Source organism: Aotus nancymaae, unplaced genomic scaffold (assembly GCF_030222135.1).
Source record: "Aotus nancymaae isolate 86718 unplaced genomic scaffold, 86718_ANA_hifiasm-v0.15.2.pri h1tg000036l, whole genome shotgun sequence".
NCBI lineage: Eukaryota > Metazoa > Chordata > Mammalia > Primates > Aotidae > Aotus > Aotus nancymaae.
Window position 1 is genome coordinate 80,733,854 of NW_026988450.1, and position 25,968 is coordinate 80,759,821.

The window sequence follows — 25,968 nt, forward strand, 5'->3', positions numbered from 1 at the left end:
AAATACAAATAATAGACAAAATGATAATAAAAAAGAAACAAAGTCGTAAGAAGTGCAGCCTTGAAGGTAAATTATAAAGCTAAAATGATTAGCATAGGGTAGTAGTGACATAAGGATACAGAGATCAATGGAAAAAAAACACAAGGCCTAAAAATGGATCCTTCTTTATGAGACTGTAGATTTTTGACAAAAGGTGCCGAAGCAACTCAATGGGGAAAGTAAAATCCTTTGGGCTAGAGCTGCAAATCCATAAGAGAAAAAAATGACCCTTAACAACTACTATATACCATACATAAAAATCCATCTGAAATGAATCCCAGGCTTAAAGGGAAAAGCTAAAATGATAAAGTTTCTAAAAGACAATGTGAGAGAATATCTATAAAGCTAAAGATTTCATAAATAGGAATAAAATAACATATGAGAATTAACCAAAGCCAAAACTTCTGCTTATCATACAATAATAAAATAATAAGCAAATGACTAGCTGATGCTGGCAGAAAATATTCAAAAATCAGATAAGGCATGCTAAGGAATGAATAAGAAGTTTGAAGGGTTTCATTCTTCAACTAATATTTATTTGTTGTAACATTTATTTACTAAAAGGCAAGTACTATTCCAGTCACTGGCTGAATCAGGGTCTCTACTCTCATAAACCCCACATTTAGATAGGTAAAGACAAATCATGCAAAATTTAATAAGGCCATTTCATACAATAGTAAATACTGTGATCAAATATACCAAGTAATATGGCTGAGAAAGATGCCTAAGAGATTGTGATTGGCTATGTCAGCTCTGGTATTAAAAGTCCAGGTAAAAATGTAACATCTGAGCCAAAACCTGCACAATACAAAGGAGACAGATGTTGATATGGTTTGGCTCTGTGTCCCCACCCAAATATTATCTGGAATTGTAATCCCCACATGTCAAGGGAGGGACCCGTAATCCCCATGTGTGGAGGAAGGGAGGGGATTCGATCATGGGGGCAGTTTCCCCCATGCTGTTCTGTTGATAGAGAGTTTTCATGAGAACTGATGGTTTTATAAGGGATTCTTCCCTCTTTACTTCCTTTACACACTCTCTCACCTGCTGCCATGTAAGATGTGCCTACTTCCCCTTCTACCATGACTATAAGTTTCCTGAGGCCTCCTCAGCCATGCAGAACTGTGAGTCAATTAAGCTTCTTTTCCTTATAAATCATCCAGTTGTGGGCAGTTCTTTATAGCAGTGTGAGAACAGACTAACATAGGAAATTGATACCAACAATGGGGCAGTTTCCCCCATGATGTTCTCGTGACAGTGAGTGAATTCTCATGATATCTGATGGTTTTATGAAGGGTAGTCTTTCTGGCTCTCTCATACACTCTGGTCCAAGTTTGCTTCACCTTCACCTTCCACCATGATCCAGAGGCCTCCCCAGCTATGTGGAACTTGTGAGTCATTTTTAAACCTCTTTCCTTTATAAGTCACCTAGTATTGGGTATTTATTTATTTATAGCAGTGTGAAATGGACTAATACAGATGTAAACAGAAAAAGGGGCAGAAATGCTCTTAGCAGAGAAAGCACAGAAAACACAAAAGTCCTGCCAGTGGGAACAAAGTTCCAGAACCTCACTGGAACCTCATGTGTTTCAGAACTTTATTGGAATCTTCTGTGTTCCAGAAAGAGAGAGAGAGGGAAAAAAAAAAGCTGTGTCCAGAATATAAGAGTAGAAAAGTGGAAGAAGGTGCCAGAAACATATGCAGAAACTACCTTGTACACAGCCTTCTGGGCCAGAACAAGAATCTGAATATATTCCAAGTGCCACAGAAAGCCATTGGTAGGTTTCAACAAGGGAATAAAACTATTATTTGCAAGATTTATATTTTTGTTTGCAAAATTTACTTCTTTAAAAAAAAATAACCACTTTGAGATAATTATACCTGAGAACAAACAAAAGACTGAAAAGAACCAAAATGAAATGTTTATCTAGATAGCAGGACCATGAGGTTTTATTTTTATTTTTATTTTTATTGTGTTGTAGTTCTACAGTAACAATTTCATAATAAAAAGAAAAAATATTTTAAAACACAACTATAAACAAAAAAGTAAATACAAGGGCATTCTGGCTTCTCTATGGAGAAAGTATCAAAGAGTGGAAAGAACAGAGCAGAGCAGAGCAAACCGTGAGAAGGCAGTCCAAGGTAGTTGGTTGACGGAGGACACTGGCTTAATGGGAGGTGATGGTGGGAGGTGGTGCTAAGTAAGTGAATTCAGGATGTATTTTGGTAGTGCACTAGCAAGATGTAGTTAAGGAAGTCTCCGAATCATTGACTTGAACAATTGTGTATCAGTTGATGGTGCCATTTTCTGAGACAAGGAGGACTATGGGAGAAGCAGGTCTACTGAAGGAAATTATGGGTTCATTTGGCTATTTTTAATTATCGAGGCTGGATGTCAGCAAGATGGCAGGATAGGAAGTCCATGCTGACCATGAATTTATGTGGCCCATCAATTGGCAGGTGCATACAAAATGTAATTGATTCTCAAGTGCATAATTTGCTAATATTTATATTATAAGGAAAATTTTAAAAGATGTAGTTACTGATATGTATATGTAAAATCAACACTGACAGTTACACAAGGCAGTTGTATGGCTTTGAGTAACCAGAGAGCAAATCCAACCATCAACTGATTCCTTCAAAATTATTTTCTACTTGAAAGGTCATTCTTCTGACAGTTCCCCATAGAAGATCATCCACACACTGCAGCCTAAAACTGAAAATATTTTATTAAGTTAGGACAAACACTAAGAATGAGAATAATGTATAAAAATAAAAGAAAATTTTCTTTTACAATTTTGGTAGAGATAGTCTCTAAACATGCTGGAGAGAGTTTCATGCCTTAGTAAAAAAATGACATCCTGAAGTCAACCCTTCTGTCTGAGCTGCAGGCTAAGTACCCAGGACCTGAGGCTTCTCCCTCTCACAGTGGTGATGTTCACATTAGGTGATAAAGTGAGCAAATATCCAGGCTGACCTGACTAGGCTACTCTAGCCTCACTGCCTATGAGAAAGCTTAAATATCAGGAACCCTGGAATGAAACAAAGAGTGATGCCTCCTCTCCTGTTGTCCCCTGTAAGGAACCATCAGCCTGGTTCCCAGCCTCGAAGGGACTGTGGTGAATCTGTCTGACTAGGGACAGCTGTGCAGGGAATTGCCAGTCTATGGCTTCTCCCAGTTGCCTTGAATTGATGTCTGGTCTTTTGTTCTCCTCCTCATTTTCTGGCAATTAGAAGAATGACCTATCACCCACACCAACTGGCCAATGGGAAAAAGGGACAGAACCCATTTTAAGTGGCAACTCTGCAGTTCTGTAGAAGCTATGAAACCAAGTCACAGAAAGACAGTGTTTGGAATCTTTGCAGTCAGGGACAGGGACATCACTTGACCAGTGGAGAGCTAGCCTTGGGTCACCTATTATTTTATTTTTGAAATGAAAACTGTATACAGATTCATGGTGATAAAGAATACAAGATAAGATGTAGTTGATGGATCTGTTTCAAGATGTGGCTTTTCCCCAGTGCCCACCCAGCATTGCCATTCTTGAGAGCACCCCCTGCCCTGTGTACAGCCCCAAGGAGCCCTTCTCCCTCATACCTAGGAGCCTCACCTAGCAATGGGAGTCCTATGAGTTTCCAGTTCCCCACAAGCTAATTCCATTCTTGGATCAAGGTCAGCTATGCAGGGAGCTCCTGGTGAGATCTGACTTACCTTCTGAGCAGCTAGGACCTGACCTTCTTTTGGTATCTACTATATGTTTATTCTGCCAAGAATGTATGTAGTTGACAGCAATAAATCTCATTATTTAAGTGACCTTTGTTTATTTCACTTCCAGGAAACACAGAAAAGAGAAAAGACGACCCCCTGGTCCAAGATGAGGCCAGGCAAAGTTTTAGAGAGAATGCCCATGGTTTTGAAGAGGTTTCTCTATAACCTTGAAGAAAACAATTAACTGCAAAATAATGTGTATTTCTTTGTCTCCCAATTGACAACAAGCTGGGTAACTATGCAGGTATCTTCCAATTAAAGTGGTATGAAGAATCATGGAAGAAAGAATACATTTCATTGTATCTAATTTTGATCCTCAACAATTTTCTTAGTGGGGTGGGGGAAGATTTCACAGAAGAATAAAGTCTGCTAAGATACTGATACTCATGAAATATCCTAAACCAATTACTTATCTTAGAGAAGAAATATTGGGAACAAAATTTAAAGGTGAAGCTCTATACTATATTAAGCTGCTAATGATCCAAAAGGTAATCTGGCTGTAGATGAAAATTATGAGGCATTGTTTGTGTTCATTTGGAAACATACACTATGATTTAAGGCAGCATCAGAATTTCGTTTCTTCTTCTGCAAATGAGGATAATCACCCCTACTCCATAGGATGTTCAAAGTATTCAACACTGTTTTGTGGCACACAGTAAATGTTCAGTAAATAGTAGCTTTGTTTTTGTCTTTATTATTAACTGGTATAAGGACAAAAAACTAGAACCTAAATGGTGTGTCTAAATATCACATTTATTAGAGGATTTTGACTGATCTAATGACCCCAATCTAGTGTTTTCTACAACATGACACTACAACATGTAGTGTTTTCTACAACATTCATTAAATTATGACCCTGGGAAAGTTATATAACCTCAGCAATCCTCATTAAATAATCTAGATAATTAAAATCCCTAGGTTACAGGGTTATTGCAGGAAGTAAGTTGTTTAAACTGTTTATCACAGAGTATATACAATTTTTGCCAAATAGTCATAATTGTAGACATATCTCTATAGGTGGTAAAGTCTTTCAGGGCAGGGGCCAAGCCAATTTTATTTTTCTATTCATAAAAATTATAGCATAGTAGCTCCCAGACTGGAGGTATGTAAAACATTTTCAGTTTTTGCAGGGGGTATACATGTAAAAATCCTAAGTATAAATCCTATAGTCATTATCTCCTTAAATATCATCTCTGCTACATTCTCCCTGTATTCTCCATATAAGACTAACTAAATTAACGTATGTTAGACCTTCTCACTCTATTTCACGTGTTCTTAGTGTCTGTGTTAGTATTTTCTTTCTCTATGCTTCATTCTGGATCATATCTTCTTACTTTCCAGTGTAGCAGCACTCTCTTCAGCTGTGTCTAATCTGCTGTTAAATCTACTCATTAAAGTTTAAATTTAATTTATAATATTTCAGTTCTAAAAAATTTTTATTTAGCTCATTTTTAAGTATGTTAAACCACTTTTGTATTTTCTGCTTCCTTACAGAACATTTCATGCTTGACTATTGCCTCCTAACATAATCAGCATCAACATCAATGTCACTACCACCCCATAACAGGGAGCAGCCATCAACCAAAGTTCCACAGGAGCTGCTGTACAAATGTTCCAGTTCCATTGCCCCTTACCTAGGGTTGTGCTGAGGTATGTGTTTAGCACTGTCTCCTTGAGTTTTCCCACTAGGGGAGCTGGTTCAACTAAAAACTCTCTATTAGCTGCCTTCCCTTCTAGCATTCCCATACTTCCCAAATAAACTACTCTACTCCAATCCCTATGAAAGTTTCTGCTTCTGAAAGACACCAAATTAAAACAGTGTTTTACAGTTTGTGTCTAATAATTTAATGTCTACAGCAACTGTGAGACCCTCAAGGTTGTCCTTAAGGAAGAAGAGCAACAATCTGCCATAATCAAATTCCAAAGCACTGACTGGGTTTCTACTGAATCCTGGTCATGTCCCCATGTGCATCTAGTTTATCTTTAGGTATTGAATACTTAATTTGATACACGCACACACACACACATACACACACACACACACACTCTCAGAATTGAATTATCATACACACCAACTTGCAGAAGCCTGGGTATGAGAAAGAACCAGCAATGAAGCATCTGCTGGCAAAGGGCCCCAGCAGACAGGAGTATCTGGTGGCAGAGTGTATCGAAAGCCAAGTGAGCAAAGGTTTAAAAATGGAGGAAGTGCATAAGGGGTAAAAAGCCTACTGAAAGGTTAAATAAAAAGAGGACAAGGGATGATCACTAGATTTGGTAATCTGGAGGTTTTTGGAGACATCAAAGAGAGATGTTTTAGTGGAGGGGGTGTGGAGGAGATAATGACTAATTGGAGTTGGTTTGAGAGATTGAGAAAAGATTTAAAACAGCAAATAGAGATGCCTATTTAAAGGATTTCCAATAAAGTGGACCAGGGCAGTAAATAGAGGGGAATGTTTTTATTTTTCTCTATGATTTTTAAGAGGGGAGACCTTTCAGAATGTTTTTTAATGTAAGATCCAGAGAGATGAAATTCAAAGAAAAGGCATAGAGAGCAGAGAACTGTCAAAGGGGGGTGGGATGGGGGAAGTCTTTTAAAGGCAAGTGGAAATAGGATCCAATACACATCTAGAGGGATTGCATACACCACAGACAGTTCATTCATAGAATTAGGAAGGAAGGAAGGCCAGGTTGAGCAAGGGAATATAAATGCAGGTAGGTTGGTAGCCATTATGTTGAAGTTTGTGGAAATTATCTTTTGAGGCTTCCACTTTTTTCAGTTGGAAGTTTCAGGAATGAGCTTCAGTTTTTATGAGTGAGCTGAGAATGAGAAATAAAAGAGCAGAAGTGTAGATGAAACACGAAAATCTAGCAAGATGCCCAGGTAACACTATAGACCCACTTGACAATCAGAGAATAAAAGTGCATTTATGTTGCGTATATCACAAGTATATTTGAGCAGAGAAACAGTGCTGTGAACTCTGTGCAACTAATAAGGAGGAGGTTGGTTTGAGATTGTGTTTTTAAGAAGTATGGTCTGTATTACTGACCTTAATATGTGACCTTCACCTCTTGTGCTCAGTATAAACAGAATTAAGCAAGATATTCACCAACTGAAGTGATAAATATATTTTGCTGTTCAGTTCACATGGCAACTTTCTTAATCTCAGTTAATTATTCTGAAGGAACACCCAAAGGAAATCTTGAAGCATATTCTCGGAGGGTTCCTGTAACTTGTCATTTGAGAATTGAGATGGCAGTTTAATTTAATGACTTGATGCAAGTGAATAAGCCTCTCAGTGCATGCAAAATTCCAGTTACGTCTTAGGTTGGACTGTGGTAAAATCACATACTAGATATCCTCAGGATGATAATGAAAAGACTATGTACATAGAACATAGTCTAATTGCACTTTTTTAAAAAAAATTGGATGAAGGCCAATAATAAACTCTTATAAATGTGATGGGGAGTAACTCCACCCAAAATAGAAACTAAAATCATACATATAATATCTATAAATAAACTTAGGACACGTGTAGCAACTATGCAGAGAAAACTACCAAAAAAGAAAACCTTCTAATGGACATAAAATAAGAGTAATAATGGAGAAACACATTATTGAATATCCAATTTTGATCATGTAAATAAATCAGTTCATTCCTATTACAGTCTATGAATTCAATGCAATCTCAATAATTATAAAATGTTAGCAGTAGCAATTGATATTATTTAATAATATGCATTACTAGCAATGAATAATATTAATTAACAGTAAACATTGATGTAGTATGTATTATGTCCCAAGCACTGTCCTATGTACTTATATTCATTTGCATAATCCTCAAAACAACCTTTGAAGGCCTGAATTACTACTGATATCATTTTATGAATAAGGAATCTGAGGCACAGAGAGATGAATAATTTGCCAAGGTCACACAGTTGCCGAGTGAAATATCAGAATTTAATTTAAGTTCTGTGGCTCCAGAGCCCATTCCCTTAATCACTTCTTCCCACTGCCTTTAAATTCATGGCAATAAACATCTCAATGGCCTTTTCAGAGGTGGAATTTGAGAAACTCATTTTAAAGTTAACCTGGAATAATAAATATGGAAAAATAATCAGGAAATAGTTGGGAGGGAGAGTAGTTTCAGGAAATAGTTGGGAGGGAGAGTAGTTTAGGGGAGATGCATGTTCTATATATTAAAATATATTTTAAAGGTGCATTTAAGGTATTCACTCATTCAACAAAAATTTACTGAAGACCTACTCTTTGCCAGGCTCTGTTCTAGGTGCCATTGACAAGAACAAACAACACTCCCTGTTCTCATGAAGCTTAAATTCTTGCTGGGGGAAAAAGAAAAAGAAATAAACAATTAAATATTTAGACTGTACAGCAGGAACAGGAGATTTAGAATACAGAAGGAACAGGGGAAACAGAACGCTGAGATTGGGAGGAGGTGTTTTATAAATATAGATATCAGAAAGGGCCTCGGTGACAGCAGCCTGAAAGAAATCAGAGAACAAGTGATGAGAACATCTGCGGGAAGGACGTTCCAGCAGAACAAACAGCAAGTGCAAGAGTCCTGAAGTAGAAAGATGCTTGTCATGTCTGTGAAACAGCAAGGAAGCCAATGTGGCGGGAATGACTAGGAAGGAAGTGGTAGAAGATGACGTCAGGGAGATAATGGGGTTGGAGGGACAAGTTATCAGGGGACTCTGGCTTTAACTCTGAATAAAATGGGAAGAGTGACTTGGTCTGATTTGCATATACAGTCATGTGTCACATAATGACATTTCCAGAGACAATGGACCACATACACAATGGTCCCATAATAGTATAAAGGATGTGAAAAATTCCTACTGCCTAGTGACAGTGTAACTATTTTAAAGCGGTAGAACAATGAATTACTTGAATGTTTGTGATGATGCTGGTATAAACAAACCTACTGCACTGCCAGTCATGTAAAAGTACAGCATACACAATTATGTGCAGTACATATTTGAGAGTGATGATAAACGACTATGTTACTGGTTTATATGTTTAATTGTGCTATACTTCTTATCATTTTAGAGTGTGCTCCCTCTACTTAGATATATATGTTTTAAAAAAGGTTGTCCCTGAAGACTTTCCCGTGGGACAAGATGTGGTGGCAGAAGACAGTGATACTGATGATCCTCACCCTGTGTGGGCTTACACTAATGTGTGTATTTGACTCTTTAACAAAATTTTTAAAAAGAAAAACAAATAAAACATTAAACAATTTTTATTTTTCGAGACAGGGTCTTGCTCTGTCACCCAGGCTGGAGTGCAGTGGTGCAATCAATGCAGCCTTGATGTAGCCTCTAGATCTTTTAGGCTCAATGTAGCCTCTACCTTCCAGGCTCAAGCCATTCTTCTGCCTCAGCCTCCTGAGTAGCTGGGACTACGGCAGGAATCACAGTTTCTGGCTAATTTTTAAATTTTTTGTGGAAATTGAGTTTCACTATATTGTCCAGGCTGGTCTCAAGCTCCTGTGCTCCTGCTTCAATCTTCCAAAGTACTGGGATTACAGGCATGAGCCATTGCATCTTGCCAAAAACTTTTAGAAATAGAAAAAAGCATATAGAATATGGGTATAAAGAATGAAAATAGTTTTGTATAGCTATATAATGTGTTTGTGTTTTAAGCTAAGTGTTATTAGTAGAGTCAAAATGTAGAAATAAACTACAAAGCTTATGAAGCAAAAATGTAACAGTAAGCTAATTTATTGTTGAAGAAAGAAAATCTTTTAAAAAACAAATTTAGAGTAGCCTAAGGGTACAGTGTTTATAAAGCCACAATAATGTATAGTCATTCTAGACCTTCCCATTCACTCACCACTCACTTGCTGACTCATCCAGAGCAACTTCCAGTCCTGCAGGCTCCATTCCTGGTTAAGTGTTCTATGCAGGTGTACCATTTTTATCACTCCCCCATTGCTAGATGCTATCTTTATGAGACGGCAGGAGTACCTCTTCTCCTACCTTACTTGCCACTTCTAGCCTAGACAGTCACCCCTGTTAAATGGTAGAGGAAGTACAGTGACAGCTGGCTTTCTGGGAAATGTGATACCCACAAGGTAAGATATAAAGAGGGCAAATGGAGACAAGAGTCCTGGCCGTATACTAGGGACTGTGATATTTGTGTATCATAGCAGTCTGTGGTATGCCACCGACTCAGCAGTGAGTGTTAGGAAGCACCTAAGATTGCAGAGCTAGCACAGAGTGAAACCTTCCGGAACAAGGGGCTGAGCTGGGAACATCCACTGACATGGCAGCAACACAAAATATAGCCATGAGCCACATGACAGGGAAAAGACAAACTGATGAAACTGGCCTATTTGTCAATATCCAGAGTGTATAGATCCAGTCTCATTTAGGAATAAGAAAAGAGAAAAATATTAATTTGACATCATGAAAAAATGCTGAATAAAGTATCTAATATGAAATATCATAGAGACTTGTGGATTCAATGACAAATGTTGTGTCCCTAGAAAACTTATACAAAGATCATTGAATTAACATGGTATAATCATCCATGCATAGGCAAAACCAGGTCAGCCCTTCACAGTATTCTTTACAAATGCTGACACCAAGAGGGAACTACTAAACATCAAATCTAATATTAAACATTGATTTAGAGTATCCAACTATTAAAAACTACTAAAGACTATTCTAGAAGTATTAAATATCACTTAACATGTTGATGATGCTATACTGTGAATGAATTGAAATTGTACGTGTCTATGTGATTCTTTTTTTTTTTTAGGTGAAGTAATGTATATTTCTTTATCATTTAAACAACTTTGAGTAAGGAGTTTCTGTTACCTGAAGCCAAAGGCACTCTAATTATAGAAAGTTCTTTAAGTTAGTAATTTTTATGTTATGTGTTTTATTTTTTAATTCCATAGGTTATTGGGGGAACAGATGGTATTTGGTTACATGAGTAAGTTCTTTAGTGGTGATCTGTGAAATGCTGGTACACCCATCACCCAAGCAATATACACTGAACCTAATTTGTAATATTTTAGTCCTCATCCCCTTCCCACCCTTTCCCCTTGAGTCCCCAGAGTCCACAGTATCCTTCTTATGCCTTTGCATCCTCATAGCTTAGCTCCCACTGATGAGTGAGAATATAAAATGTTTAGTTTTCCATTCCTGAGTTACTTCACTTAGAATAATAATCTCCAATTCCATCCAGGTTGCTGCAAATGCCATTAATTCAATTCATTCCTTTTTATGGTTGACTAGTGTTCATATAGACACATGTGTGTTTGTGTGTGTGTTTATGCAGTTTATACACTCATTGATTGATGGGCATTTGAGCTCGTTACACATTTTTGCAATTTTTAATTGTGCTTCTATAAATCTATGTGCAGGTGTATTTTCGTATAATGACTTCTTTTTCTCTGGGTAGATAGCCAGTAGTGGGATTGCTGGATCAAATGGTAGTTCTACTTTTAGTTCTTTGAGGAATCTCCACACTGTTTTCCATAGTGGTTGCACATGTTTACAATTCCTACCAGCAGTGTAGAAGTGTTCTTGTTCTTTTTCACAGCATCCACATCAATGACTTTTTTTTTTTTAAATTTTTGATAATGGCCATTCTTGCAGGAATAAGGTGGTATTGCACTGTGGTTTTAATCGGCATGTCCCTGATCATTAGTGACTTTGAGCACTTTTTCATGTTTGTTTGCCATTTGTATATTTTCTTTTGAGAAGTGTCTATTCGTGTCCTTAGCCCACTTTTTTATGGGATTGTTTTTTTCTTGCTAATTTGTTTGAGTTCTTTGTAGATTCTGGATATTAGCCCTTTCTCAGATGCACAGATTGTGAAGATTTTTTTTAAAGAATAAATGTTATTGTGTATATTTACGGTATACAATATGATGTTATAGGACATACATAGTAATAAAAAGGCTACTATACTGAAGTAAATTAAAATAACCATCGTCTCTCAGAGTTACTCATTTTCTCTTTTTGTGGCAAGAGCAGGTAAACTTACTTAGTATGAATCCCAAATACAGTATAATTTTATTACCCATAATCCTTAACTTGTACATTCCATCTCTAGACTTGTTCACTCACCATACCTGCTACTTTGTACCCTCCAATCTCCCTATTTACTTCCTCCATCCACCAACCCCCTCATCCCTACTAATCACTGTTTTGTTCTCTCTGTATATTTGAATTTATTTTTAATATTCCATATATGAATGACATCATGCAATATTTCTCTTTCTGTGTCTAGCTTAATTCACTTGGCATAATGTCATCCAGGTTCATTCATGTTGTGGCAAATGGCAAAATCTCATTCTCTTTATGGCTGAATGATATTTTATTATATTAAATGGCCACACACACACACATATCACAGCTTCTTTATCAATTTGTCTGATGATGGACAAAGGTTGATTCTTACAATATGTTTTATAACTCCAAGAATCCCCTTCAGTTATTGTAATGCAAGTCAGAGTCACATAATTCCACAGTAAGCTCATAAATCTAGACTAATATAGAATTGCTCAGTGGATTAAACTTTGGTACTTAAAACGTTTCTATCAGTAGTAATTAGAAAGATGTTAATTTTCATAAATATACATTTTTAATATTAAGTATAAATGAAATTAGACTTTTAAAAACTTTTGGTGGTTTTTAAGATCTGTTGTTTGAGCTTCATAGTCCTTGCAAATAACTACTCATGATGAAAAAGACGACCAATTTTGAGCAAGAAATTATTCCCCAAAGTTTGTTTCTACTATCTACCTTTTAAAAGGAATAATGATAGATGATGAACTTATACATTAATGTTACTTTAACATAGTAGTCAAAAATCTTAAAAAATATATACCTCAAGGAAAAATATAATTCATAATTTATTAACGAGGAAAATGTAACTATTCCTAGTCGTTATATATACAAATTATTTCATCTTCAACCAAGTACTTTTTTCTTTTTTTTTTGAGACGGAGTTTCGCTCTTATTACCCAGGCTGGAGTGCAATGGAGCGATCTCGGCTCACCGCAATCTCCGCCTCCTGGGTTCAGGCAATTCTTCTGCCTAAGCCTCCTGAGTAGCTGGGATTACAGGCATGCGCTACCATGCCCAGATAATTTTTTGTATTTTTAGTAGAGACGGGGTTTCATCATATTGACCAGGATGGTCTCGATCTTTTGACCTCGTGATCCACCCGCCTCGGCCTCCCAAAGTGCTGGGATTACAGGCGTGAGCCACCGCGCTCGGCTCAACCAAGCACTTCTAAAATGCTTTTTCTTTAATAAGCCATTTATTATTATTTTCATGTGAAAAATTTAAACAGATTAAAAATAAAAAGGAAAAGGGAAATGGAATGCTGCAGTTGTTTAAGACTCATAAACAGTGCAGTAGAGTTTTTCTCATCAATTGCCTGGGACCTTGCAAAGGATACACAAATCATCTGTCTTGATTTCCCATTAGGAATTAGCAGTCTCTATTTAATTTTTTGGCTTTTCGGCTTTCAGTTAAAAGTTTCACACACACAAAAAAAAACAATAGGCTGCTAATCATAGTGTTATACAAACGTCTATATGGACGTACTGAAGTAATTAATTTATCTCTTGGATTTCCCTATAGAATATTCTGGTTACTATAGAAGTATTTAATTTGTTTTAGTCATCAAAGACAATACAATTCTTACAGCTGTGTTTGTTATTTTATTACTTGACAACAAATTGTATTTGCTATTTTATTGCCTCTGAGTACAAATACATAATTGATTACCTATGATGAATCTATTGGAAATTGGCAAGAGAAAAATGCAGGATTAAATTATTACAGAAATCTTTTTGGTTAATCAAGTTTATACTCTTCAAAGCTGACACTCCCCCATTCTCCTCTTTTTCCTCACCAGCAGAACCCAATTTTGACTGATATGTCTACTCTTCCCCTTTGAAATCTAAGTGTCTTGGGCAAAGTTGACTCTACCCCTAGCTTATAGAATAAGATATGATTAATAGAAACCAATCAAAATACTCCTTGGTGTCTGTGGGGAACTGGTTCCAGGATATCCCTTGAATACCAAGATCTTAAAATGCTCAAGTCCCCAGTTAAAAATGACATAGTATTTCTATATAACCCACACACATCTGTACATTTTAAATCATCTCCAGATTACTTACAATAACTGATACAATGTAAATGTAAGTAGTTATTACATTGTATTGTCTCGGGAATCATGACAAGAAAAAAAGCCTGTACATGTTCAGTACAGACACATTTTTTTTCCTGAATATTTTTGATTCATGGTTGGTTGAATCCATGGATGCTGAATCCAGGGAAGGCTGATTGTACTACCATATTTTTGGCCAGAGATTGGTTTTAATGGTTCAGGATTATGCTAATCAAGACTTGGTGGGTTCTTCAGCTACACTGACCTAATCAGTCCAGAGGAACTTCTGTTTCATTGTGATGAGAGAGATTCTCTGTGTTTCTTTCTCTGATCCTCTGTCTTTTTATCTCATGTGAGGTAGGAACAAGAACAGTTGCTGCCTAAGTCACTGCTAGTGCACATCTCATGGAAAAAAACCAGTCTGAGGACAGAACTGACATATCAGAAAGATCCCGACCCTATGTGCCTGGCCTCCCTGCCCCCCCACCTTCTCCTATCTTGTTACAAGAAATGAACCATCTATTTATGATTTAAATGAACCATTTATTTATGATTTAAATGAACCATTTTATGGTTTCTACTTATTTATTTATGATTTGAATGAACCATCTTTCTATGGACAAATTAATATTTTTAAGTTTAATTTCCTTAAGGTCTTTTAGGAAAGGATAAATCACTTGAGGCCCGAAACATAACCCAGTCTGAGTTCTTTGTTCTCACACACCTTTGTTCTCCTACCTCAGCTAGTGTGAGATTTCCTGGTTCTTCCAACTAAAATGTACTTTAATCAGAAGTCATCATTAGTCCTGACAGGTCAAGATCCTTCAGGAACCATCATATCCAGACTTGAAATTGACCCCAATGACATGACCTACCTTGGGCATGCAGATGACCAAATGACCTGTTGTCTGAGATCTTTTAGCAGAGCTGCTATCAGGTTTCACTTCTGCAGGAAGGACAAGCTGAAATGGCTGAAAATAAGTAGAAAGTATCACTGAGAGCAAGGACGTTACATGAGAGGGTTACTTCAAGGGGTATTTTTATTACAAATTCAAGGTACACCATTCAATTAAGAAACATGCTTAAACTTAAAAATATACATGAGCTATGCTTGCTATGCACAAACTATTTTACCTATTTTAACAAATAGTCTAAGAACAGTTATCAGTCACAAACAGTGAAACGTTCATGGGCTCATTTATGGCTATAAAGTAATTTATAGAGAAAACGCTGTCAAAATGTAAACATATTTCCATTTAAAAATCTTCAAGCTAATCTTCAAGCCCATATGAATGCTCTAAATTAGTAAAAAATGGTATTTTAGAAATAATAACATTATAGTTGTTATGAATGAAATCATTGACAACTTAGAATGGGTGTACTATTTAATTTCATGCATAGGCTCCCACACATGTGATTATGTTATCAGCTTTGAAAAAGTATACCACAAAACCACAGATTTAAAATATTAATGATATTCAACTACATATGGTCAGTAGCCATTCCCACCATATACCACTCCCATGATATAAAACTATGTGCTAAAAAGTAGCACTCTATTTAGTTTCCCTTATTCTATTTTTGTTTATTTATTTATTTATTTATTTTTGAGACAGAGTCTCACTCTAGTAGCCCAGGCTGGAGTGCAATGGGGTGATCTTGACTCACTGTAACCTCTGCCTTCCAGGTTCAAGCGATTCTCCTGCTTTAGTCTCCTGAGGAACTGGGATTACAGGCATGAGCCACCATGTCTGCTAATTGTGTATTTTTAGTAGAGACGGGGTTTCACCATGTTGGCCAAACTGGTCTTCAGCTTCTGACCTCAGGTGATCCACCCGCCTTGGCTTCCCGAAGTGCTGGGATTACAGGCATGAGCCACTGCGCCTGGCTCCTTTTTCTATTTTAATAATACTTAAAAAAAATTGAGGCACCACAGCTTAGTTCAAAGCTTAGCCTCTGAAATTGTAATAGTCTACAGGGTTCTACTTACCTTTCCTTTGATCATTACTCGCACGTAAGTTGGTTGCACATCAACATCGATTAAAGAGGTATCCATATACCTTCAAAATTAAACACACAAAATATTACAATTTTAAAAAATATCAAGTTTGAAGAAGTGTAAATACAAATTCACATTTATAGAACCATCTTAAATGAAGGACATTTAAAATATCTGTGCTAACCGGGTCTTTACAAATTAGCCTTAAATTAATCCCTAGACCAAAGGAAATTCAACATATCAGCAATTTCATTTTTAGACCCACAAGTACACTTGGCATTGATTGCCCCTAACCCAAAAATATCCGAAGTCTGAAACACCAGAGGTTTGCAAAAAACAGCTTGCCATGCTCTTTCATGAATATTTTATTTTAAGCCCCTAAGACTTGAATAGCCAGGAATGCTGATTCTACTCTGCTTGAGGCCTGCAACCACCAGCTCCTGCTTCCTGGTGGCTCTGGATCCCCTGCAGCTGTTCTGCAGCTGCCCTGATACTATCTCTCCTGGAAAACTAGCTTGTTTCTCCCCGCAAAGGCACATCCTGCTGAATAAGCAAACCCTTCCATTTATGGCAGTGACCCCAAGATCAGGTGGCAATTATTCTCTTCCACTCATGAGTAAATAAAAGATTTAGATTTCACATCGCTCATTAAAATCAGAAGCTTAGCCAAATAATTATGTTCATATATTTCAAAATACTAATTGTGAACATTAGAAAACACAGAACTCTTTTAAAAGTCACAAATGTTAAGGCAGGTAAGCTAATATAGGGGTTACAGACGTAGGTTTGAAGTCACACAGGCTTGTGGGGAACTGGCTCCTCCCCTTCCTGCTTTATTACCTGGGACCACATTCTTTAACATCTCTAGGCCTCAGTTTCCTCTTCTGTAAAATGGGAATACTACTAGCACCTAGCCCTAAGATTGCTAGGAAGGAACATGCATAGTACCCAATACATAGCTAGTGTTAAAAATGTATAATTATATGCCATTTAAAAACAATTTCTACAACTTCACATGTGATATGTATGCTTTAATGAATAATATATTATTTTCCATGCTTGGACCCTTAAAATATTCATCTGTCTTTACCTATAAGGCCTTTCTCTGCCAGAAATAATCTTCTAACAGTTTTTTGCAGAAAAAGCTACTTCTCATCCTCCAATTGTCATTGTTCATGTCACCCCCTTTCCCTGACCACTCTCCACACAGCATTATTCCCATCCCTGAACACTGTCCCTTTCCTTGACAGCATCCTTCTTCCTTTGTAACTCATTAGATGCCTATTGATTGTCTGTCCTCCTCCCCCACTGGGCTCTAAGTGATAGGAGAACATGACTGTATTTAGAATATGCCAGTTATAGTCTCCCCATGCCTGGCACATAGTAGGTATTCTATAGATTCTTGTTGAATAAAGGCAGGAAGCAGATGTGAACGAATGAATTTAACTTTCAAGTATATACCCATGTGCCCATAAAGATAACCAGGAATTATAGCATAATTCATTTAGACAGAATCATGGAAATGAAAGAGTTTTACTACATAGACAGGAGAAATACTACCACCCCTTAAAATGCACATGCATGAGAATGAGGAATGTTTCATTTGAGGGCTGAACAGGAAGCAGCCAACAGCTGAAAAAGAAAGGGTTATACATTCATTAAACTCCAGACACAGGGCCTAAAAATGGAAAGGACTTGCATGAAACAGTGATTTGTCTATAAAACAGCAGAAATGGCAGCTTGGGAAGCTGGAGGAGCAGAGGATATGAAGCTAGCTAGAGAAGAGCTGGGAGCTTTGTAAAGGCAGATGACCTGGAAGAAAGCAGGCAGAAGAATTGACAGGAGGTGTGGAAAGGCACACAGATGATCAGAGACAGTTCGGTGCGGAGAGGAAGGGACCACACTAAGAGTAGCCCTGGTTCACAAGAGCCAAGGTGGAAACAACCCAAATGCCCACCAACTGGTGAACAGATAAACAAATGTGGTATATCAATGCAATGGAATATTGTTTGGCCATAAAAAGGAAGGAAATTCTGACACATGTTACAACATGGATGAGGCTTGAAGCCATTATGGTAAGTTAAAGAAGCCAGTTACAAAGGCCACACGTTGTATGATTCCATTAATATGAAATATACCAAGTAGGCAAATCTGTAGAGATAGAAAACAGGTTAGTGGTTGTCATGAAGAGGGAGAATGGGCAGTGACTGCTTAAGGGCCATGGGGTTTCCTTTTGGGGTGACAAACGTTTTCTGAAACTAGACAATGGTAATGGTTGTACAATATTGTGAATTTATTAAATACCATGGTGGTGTCCATTTTGAAATGGTTAAAATGATAGATTCTAAGTTGTGTATTTTATCACCATCAAATCAGCAAAGTTGGTTAAAGTCCTGAGGGTTGATGATCTGGCTCCTTCTATCCCTGTTTACTTTGACAAGACTCACTCTTAGAAAATTTATTCCCTCTTGGGTAATAATCTCTCCTACCTCCCAGGGTTACTGAGAGATTAAATAAACAGGAGCACATTGAAAACCATTAAAAAGAGAAAGCCATTTATTATAATTCATGCACTTAAACATTCATCCATTCATTCACACATGTAAATGTTATACTCCATCATCAGTATTCATTCATTCATTCATTCTTGTATTTATTGAGTACCTAACAGGTGCCAAGTATCATTTTAGGTGTGGAGACATAGAGATGAAAGAACAAACAAAACAAGTTTCCTGCTCTAACCACAAATTTTAATACAAGTAAATTTACACTTTGTCAGCAGGAAACCAAAAAGCAGGAAGAGTGGAAGGAGGTGCTGGGCAGGGGTAGGTATTGCTTTATGTTAGATGGTGGGGCAGAGAAGCCCCTCTAATGAGGTTAGGTGACATCTGAACAGAGGCCTGAAGGACACAAGGCAGCAAGTCACAAGGACACAGAGGACAATACAGGCAGAGGGAAGCACAGGCAAGCAGCCTCTGAGATGATGCCAGGGGACACTGAGGTCATCAGAAGGATGTATCAGCACAGTGAACCAGAGCCTAAAATCTACAGGGAATGAGGCAGAGTGACCTGATGCCTTTAGATGCTTCCACAAAAGGGGCAGAAGGTGATATAGGCTGAGGGTTTAAGTGTCAAAGTCATGGAGTTTTAGGGAGGAGACAGGGATAATACTTTGGGTCTAGTGATGAAGGCAGGCAGGAGATCTGTGCCACTCCTGCCCACAGGTGGGAAAACAGGCAGCATGTGAGAGCACCACAGGGAAGAAGCGTCCACTGGTGACAGAGGATGCTAGGTGTTCCCCCCAGGCCACTAAGATGGGACCGAGAGAGGAGAGTCGCCCACCTGATACCTATTACTATAGCAAGGCATTTTAGACAAAAACCGAGGACTATGGCAGCAGAGAGCAGAGTGGGGTCCTTCTAGTATCAGCATCAGAAAACAGCACAGGTCTGAGAATTATTTAAACTCTGCCTTAGGTATTCCTGAGTTCATAGTCATGAAATTGTGGCTTTCTTTACCTTTCCTTTCATTTTCACGCTTTTAAAAATGACAGTAACTTCTCTGTCTTTACAAATAAGCTTCATTTAACTATAGAGCTAACTCAATTCTATTTCAAAATTTTTCAGAATTCAAAAATTGCTACTGATAATGCAAACAGACAGAAACATCATACAATAAATACATTTAAAATGTTTTTACCTATAGACAGCAAGGTCCAGGATGATCTGCTTTTCATTATCGTTCAAAGAGAAATCAATTCTAAGAATAATAAATTGGGTGGGGGAAAGATGTCTTTAGGATACTATATAGATAATCCCATCACAAAATCAGAAGCAAATTAGACAATAATTATATAATAATATCCAATGACAACTTATTTTGGTGGTTGGAAAATCAAATATCAATGCTAATTTTAAATTTTCAGAGAGACCTACAACATATTAATAAATTATTTGTGTTTACAGTGTTTAAATGTGAGAATCTGAAGGTAAATTACACACAAAAAATTAGCTTTGGTGCAGAGATAGAGACATCTGGTGGCTAAAGTTTTCTTTTGCATTTCCTGTGAGTTTGCCAGAAGCAAACTGAAACAATGGAATTATTTATGGAAAACTAAAGTTGCTTTTGCCTCCCCTTTATCCAGCATCCTATTTTTTAAGTTTTAAAGAGTCTTGCCTTCCTTCTTTTTTCTTCTCCTTTCATTACTGACCTTTCCAATGCCCTGAAAAACGCTGAGAGACTGCCCATCATCTATTACCTCTGTTTTACAGATGAACAAACAGAGGTTCAGAGACTGGCATAGCTGAATTATAACACATGCCTTTGCACTTTGTCTGCACGAGCCTGGCTAGGCAGGATTTCAAGGCTCTTCATCTTTCAACTATTCCCTGAGGCAGAGTCCTCAGTTTAGCTTCCACACTGTCAATATACTATCAGAATTGTCTGGTCAATTTTCTTTTGAGCATTACACTTACTGTATTACGCTATAAAATATACGACTCAACAATATTAAAGAACATAAGCTAAATTGTTTAGGAAAATGCAAATTCCGTGATAGATTTGGCTGTTAGCAGCATTTCTGCTTGTGGCAGGCATGGTCTCATTGCTTTCAATAGTGCAGGCCTGTGGGATTTCTTCAGGGTCTCAAATGACCCATGCATTTATAGAACCTCATCTCAGGACCTTTTTATGTGCTCCTGCTCTGTCTCAATTGCTTATTACCTGCAAAGTAATTTCAGAGAAGTTCCCTAAGGCAGAGATTGCTCTTTTGTTGCTATCTGCTTCCCCTTTATTCCTAGTGACAGGAACCATGGTTTTAACCAGGTGCATGGCTATATATAGAAAAGCTTGTATTCTCTGGCCTCCCTTGCAGGTAAGTGAGGTCATGTGAGGGAAAGGTGTCGTATGGCACCTTCTAAGAGTGTCCCTTAAGAAAAGGAGCATGTATCCTTTCTTCCCTTTTTTCTTTTTTGTTCGGCTGAGTAGAACAGAATGTAGGAGGCCAACAGTTGAACCATGGGGACTGCTTAACAAGCAATTACAACTGTCGAAGCCAAAGGTAGTGTTGGCTACTGGTGGTGGTGGGGTCAGTGAGATGTGGCTGGATTCTAACAATATCAAAGGAAGAGTTCATAGGGCTCACTGATAAAATGAGAGAAGAGGAATCAAGGGAGAATCCAAGGTTTCTGGTCTTAACCAAGGGGTGAACGTGTGTTACTGTGATGGAGAACACAGGGACACAGCATGCTATGCAAGAGTGGTAGGGAGGCTGGAAATCAAGGGTTATTTTTTAGCCCTAATAAGTATGCGATGACTCTCTTACATCCACCCAGTGATGTCAAACAGCTAATTGCATACACATATCTTGAGCTTGGAGAAGAGGTTGGATGTAGTTAGGAGCATCGTAAAGAGAGTGTTTACAGCCATGGGATTTGGTGAGAACCCTGAAGAGTGAATGCGAAAAGAGAAGACAGCTGAGGAATTTGCTACAGAGCATCGAAAAAAACAAAACCAAAAGGATCCATCAAAGTTTAGGAAGATGAGCAGTCAGTTCGGTAGAAGAAAAATCAGAAACAAAGGAAAGAAATTGCTTTAAGAAGGATGGTGCTGAACAACGTCATCCAAATCTGCTTTGTCCAGTAAGACAAAGACTGAGAATTGAACACTGAACGTGGAAATAACATGGCTAAGGAAGTTTCAGGATGATGGAATACACAGAAGTGGTTTCAAGAAGGAATGTGAAGTTAGAAACTGGAGACCGAGTGCAGACAATTCCAATAAATAGGGGCAGAGAAAAAGCGCTGTGGCTGGAAGGGAAACCAGGGGAAGGGAGGTTTTGCTTTCATTTCCTTTAAAACAGGAGATGGTTACAATTTGTTTGCACATGGGTGAGACTGATCTAGCAGAGTGGAGAGAACTAGTGCAGAAGACCCAGGATAACTGAGCAACCAAGTCCGTGATAATAAGAGGGGATGGAGTCACAGTGCTTACAGAGACTGATTTCTGATGGGAAGTTCACTGACAGCAGCAGAAGACAGGGGAGTACATGGGACAGGTCCAAAAACAGTGTAAATTGGATATGGGGAGGAAAAGAAACCTCCTGATTGCTTCTTTTTTTCTCAATGAAATAGGAAACAAGGTCCTCAGTTAAAACTATGGAAGTGTCAGATGATGTTGGAAGTAAGGAGAGAGAAGGTATGAGAGCAGCCTGCAGGAGAGTGGAGAATGGATGACCCAAGAAAATACAGGAATATTACCAAAGTCCACTTGAGATCTGTGGTTATGAATTTAAGGTAAGACCAGCAAGTAGAGGTGAATGGTCTCCTCCAGCCATTTAGGAGGACCAGCTCAAGAGTGGGTATTGTGCTAGATTTCAACGACTGATTTCTTTTTCTTTTTTCTTGAGACAGGGTCTCACTCTGTCACCCAGGCTGGAGTGCAGTGGTGTGATTTTGGTTCACTGCAACCTCCATCTCCTGGATTCAAGAGATTCTTGTGCCCCAGGCTTCCGACTAGCTGGAATTACAGGCATGTGCCACCACACCTGGCTAATTTTTTATTTTCAGTAGAGACTGGGTTTCACCATGTTGGCCAGGTTGGTCTTGAATTCCTGACCTCAAGTGAACTGCCTGCCTCGGCCTCCTGAAGTGCTAGGATTATAAGCATGAACCACTGTGCCTGGGCCAAGGGCTGATTACTTTGATGAACCATAAAACTAAAGCTGGGCCAGAGATGAGGGGATAGGGACAGTAAGAAACATAGGAGTGTGAATTATCTTACGGTCTTCATGAGGGCACGTGATTGTTAGAGTGGAGGAGTCCCCCAGGAACATAAGAAATGGGGTCTAGTGAGACACTCGAGGTGAAGTTTCTGAGGTGGAAGAGATATGGATGGTGGCAAATCTAGGAATGAAAATGGAATCGTGTGGCTGAGCTGAGATGGAGTAGTGAGCTGGTTGGGGAACTGAGAGGCCAGGGCTTCTGGTGAATCACCTACATGTTTGATAAAGTCATCACCTAGACCAATGATGGCAGGAGAGGCAGAGACACTGGTCAGGGTGAAGTATCTTCAATGAGTTGAGAGGCAGAGGGTTGAGGGTTGATCAGGGTGATGTAGATGACTGTGGGAAGAAGGCATAGGGGTGGCATATCTACATGGCTTGTGCTTCAACAGAGAATGGCCTGAAAGTGGAGATAGGCTGTAACTGTCCCCAAGGTGTATGTGATGAGAAAGAACAGTGGGCAGCTGCAGAAGCGAATCCTCTGCTTCAGTTAGTGAAATAGGAGAAATGGAGGAGGCTTCAGGCTTTGCTGACCAAGCTCAAGCTCCAGGGGGCACAGGGAAAATTGGGGGATCCAGGAGGGGCGAGAATGAGTTGAGTTGGATCAGTGTCATTTGGCTGTAATATTCTGGATGGTGGTGCATGACCTGGGAGGGCAGGAACGGGGATGATCACATGGCAGGAGGCAGTGCAAGTGGGAAGGTGGTGGGTAATCGCCCTCTGTGGAACTGGTTTTAGAGGCAGGTGAGGCTGCAGTGTGTGGGAGGAGTGGTGGTCTTACCAGGGACACATGGAGTTCCAGGAGTCTACCGTGAGCTCTGTTGTAGGCTAAAGAGAGACGGCCTAAACTCGGTTTCTGAACTCCAGGAGGTCACAAAGAAACCTGTTGTAGTCACTGCTCTATCCAGTGCCTGGCCTAGTGTTCTGTCTTGCATTCCTGTCACTGAATGTGGGTAAGGGGAAGACATTATAAATATCATCCTAGAAATCATTAGAACTAGGTTAGCATGAGCAACTCCGGAACACTACCTACTAGTCGTGTGACTTTGGGCAGGTCACTCCACCCCGCTCAGGCCCAGGTTCTGGACATGTGAAAAACACTGTCTACCACCTGGGATTGCTGTGAAGATAAATGATGTCCTGGAATAATTCAAGATTGTGCCTTCACCATGGTCATGACAGAGCAAATGAAATGGTGGCGGGAAATAGGTTTGAATAATAAAATGAAGTGAATGAGATTTAGTCTGTAGGCTCTCTCTGTAGGCTACAAAAGGCTTTTCTGTCCTGCTTTCTATTTTCAAACTTTAAGACAGACAAACAGAGTAGATCAGATATTATTATACTTGAATATTTCCAGTTTGAGTATCTTTCCTCTCATTAAATTCGTTGAGGTTATTATACTGATTTCCTTCCCTAGCTCTCAAATGTTTTGTAGATGTGCTCCAGGGTATAAAGTAGATGTATAGGAGGTGCATCAGTATTCTCAACCAGCTTGCTCATGGCAGAGTTTTAAAAATTCATAAACACAACAATAATGCGGTAGCAATTTTCAGGCATAAAACTGTATATGGTCCAAAGTTTCATGGGGTACATAAATAACTAAGATCTCCATACGTCAAGATCATTTTCTAGATGCCAAGAAAATTATTCATTCGAAAACATAATAGATGTTTTGCCTTTACATGTGCACAAAATGACATTATTTTTAGACTCATCAAACTTGTTAAGAGCTGTCAGATATATTCTTCGCAGAGCAAACCTGGAGTTGAAACAATGATTGACCAACATCACGACTTTTGCATCTCTAACTCTCTATTTGGCCTCACATACTTGGGCTCATTTACATTCAGAGCTTTCCCATTTTCAGTGATCAAAGTCCTGGGTGGTTTCACTTTCTTCTTTTTTTCACTTAAGATTGGTTGTAGGTGAGAACAAGAAGCAGTATGGGGAGAAAAAAATAAGCAAAGAGAATATATAATTAATACATTTTTGTGAAACAGTTTAAGAAAACTTAACTGAACTTTTATGAACACATCAATTCATTGTTCTGAGGTCCATTCCTTGAATACTATGCTGAGCACTGACAATCAAACCAGATTTTTTATATGGTTGTATCTGTATCTGTACAGCAAAAAATGACCAAGACAATTTGCCAGATAATTTGAATGGGGGAAGAAAACTCCTTTTCATGACTATCTATTAATATTTAAATAAGTCGATTTTATATATTATTTACCCAGATAACTGTCAACTCTCCATTTGTGTATACAGCTTCTGCTTCAGCTAAAATACAACATTTAACATACCAAGTAGAATCTATTTAATATAAATGAAAACACCAGCACATAAAGATCTATGTAAGAGGATATTTCTCACTGCATTATTTATAGTGGCAAATCCCTGGAACTGTTCTGAATGTCCATCAGTGGAGGAATGGTTGGATCAACTGTGCTTCATTCATGCTACAAAATACTTTGCAGCTATTTAAAAATGTGTTTGTTCTTTACCTATTGATTTAGAAAAGTGTTGATGATTTTTTTTTTTTTTTAAGACAGAGTCTCACTCTGTCGCCTAGGCTGGAATAGAGTGGTGCAATCTCAGCTCACTACAACATCTGCCTCCCAGGTTCAAGCAATTCTCCTGCCTCAGCCTCCTGAGTAGCTGGGTCTACAGATGCGTACTACCACGTCTGGCCAATTTTTGTATTTTTAGTAGATACAGGGTTTCACCATGTTGGCCAGGATGGTCTCAATCTCCTGACCTCATGATCTGCCCGCCTTAGCCTCCCAAAATGCTAGGATTACAGGCATGAGCTACCTTACCCAGCCTGATAATGTATTTAGTAAGAACAAATATATAAGATATAAATCCATTTTTGTTTTACAAAAGACCCCACATCTTACATTTGCAGAGACAGTTTATACAGTTATAAAGGGTAAGAAAATATGTAGTGAGATAAACCCAAGCCTGTCGACACTCATTACATTGAAGGGTTGGATAGGAGGTAAAGAAAGGAAGCAAATAATAGAAGATTAATGGAGTAATATGGAATTAAAATGTAGTATGTAAATTCTATTTAAAAGACTACTGAAAATAATAGAAACTTAAATAGGCATATGTGGACAGTATCTAGAGCAGATGGACAAATTTGTTTAGATGATGGAATTGTTGGCAATTCTCTGCCTTAAATTTCTATTGTATTTTTAATATAGATTTTG

The 25,968-nt window shown here is 38.3% G+C and overlaps 1 protein-coding gene across 2 annotated transcripts in view; it reads right to left on the reverse strand.

The window, feature by feature from the left end:
• Window positions 1–25,968, reverse strand: part of DNAAF11 (dynein axonemal assembly factor 11) — a 92,987-nt gene that overhangs the window by 23,041 nt on the left and 43,978 nt on the right. For both annotated transcript variants that reach the window (XM_064384602.1, XM_064384603.1), the window contains exons 7-10: window positions 24,581–24,658; window positions 19,669–19,728; window positions 15,961–16,030; window positions 14,842–14,941 (exon numbers count right to left, since the gene is read on the reverse strand). In XM_064384602.1, the coding sequence (XP_064240672.1) occupies window positions 14,842–14,941; window positions 15,961–16,030; window positions 19,669–19,728; window positions 24,581–24,658 (308 nt within the window). The remainder of the gene's footprint in view (window positions 1–14,841; window positions 14,942–15,960; window positions 16,031–19,668; window positions 19,729–24,580; window positions 24,659–25,968) is intronic.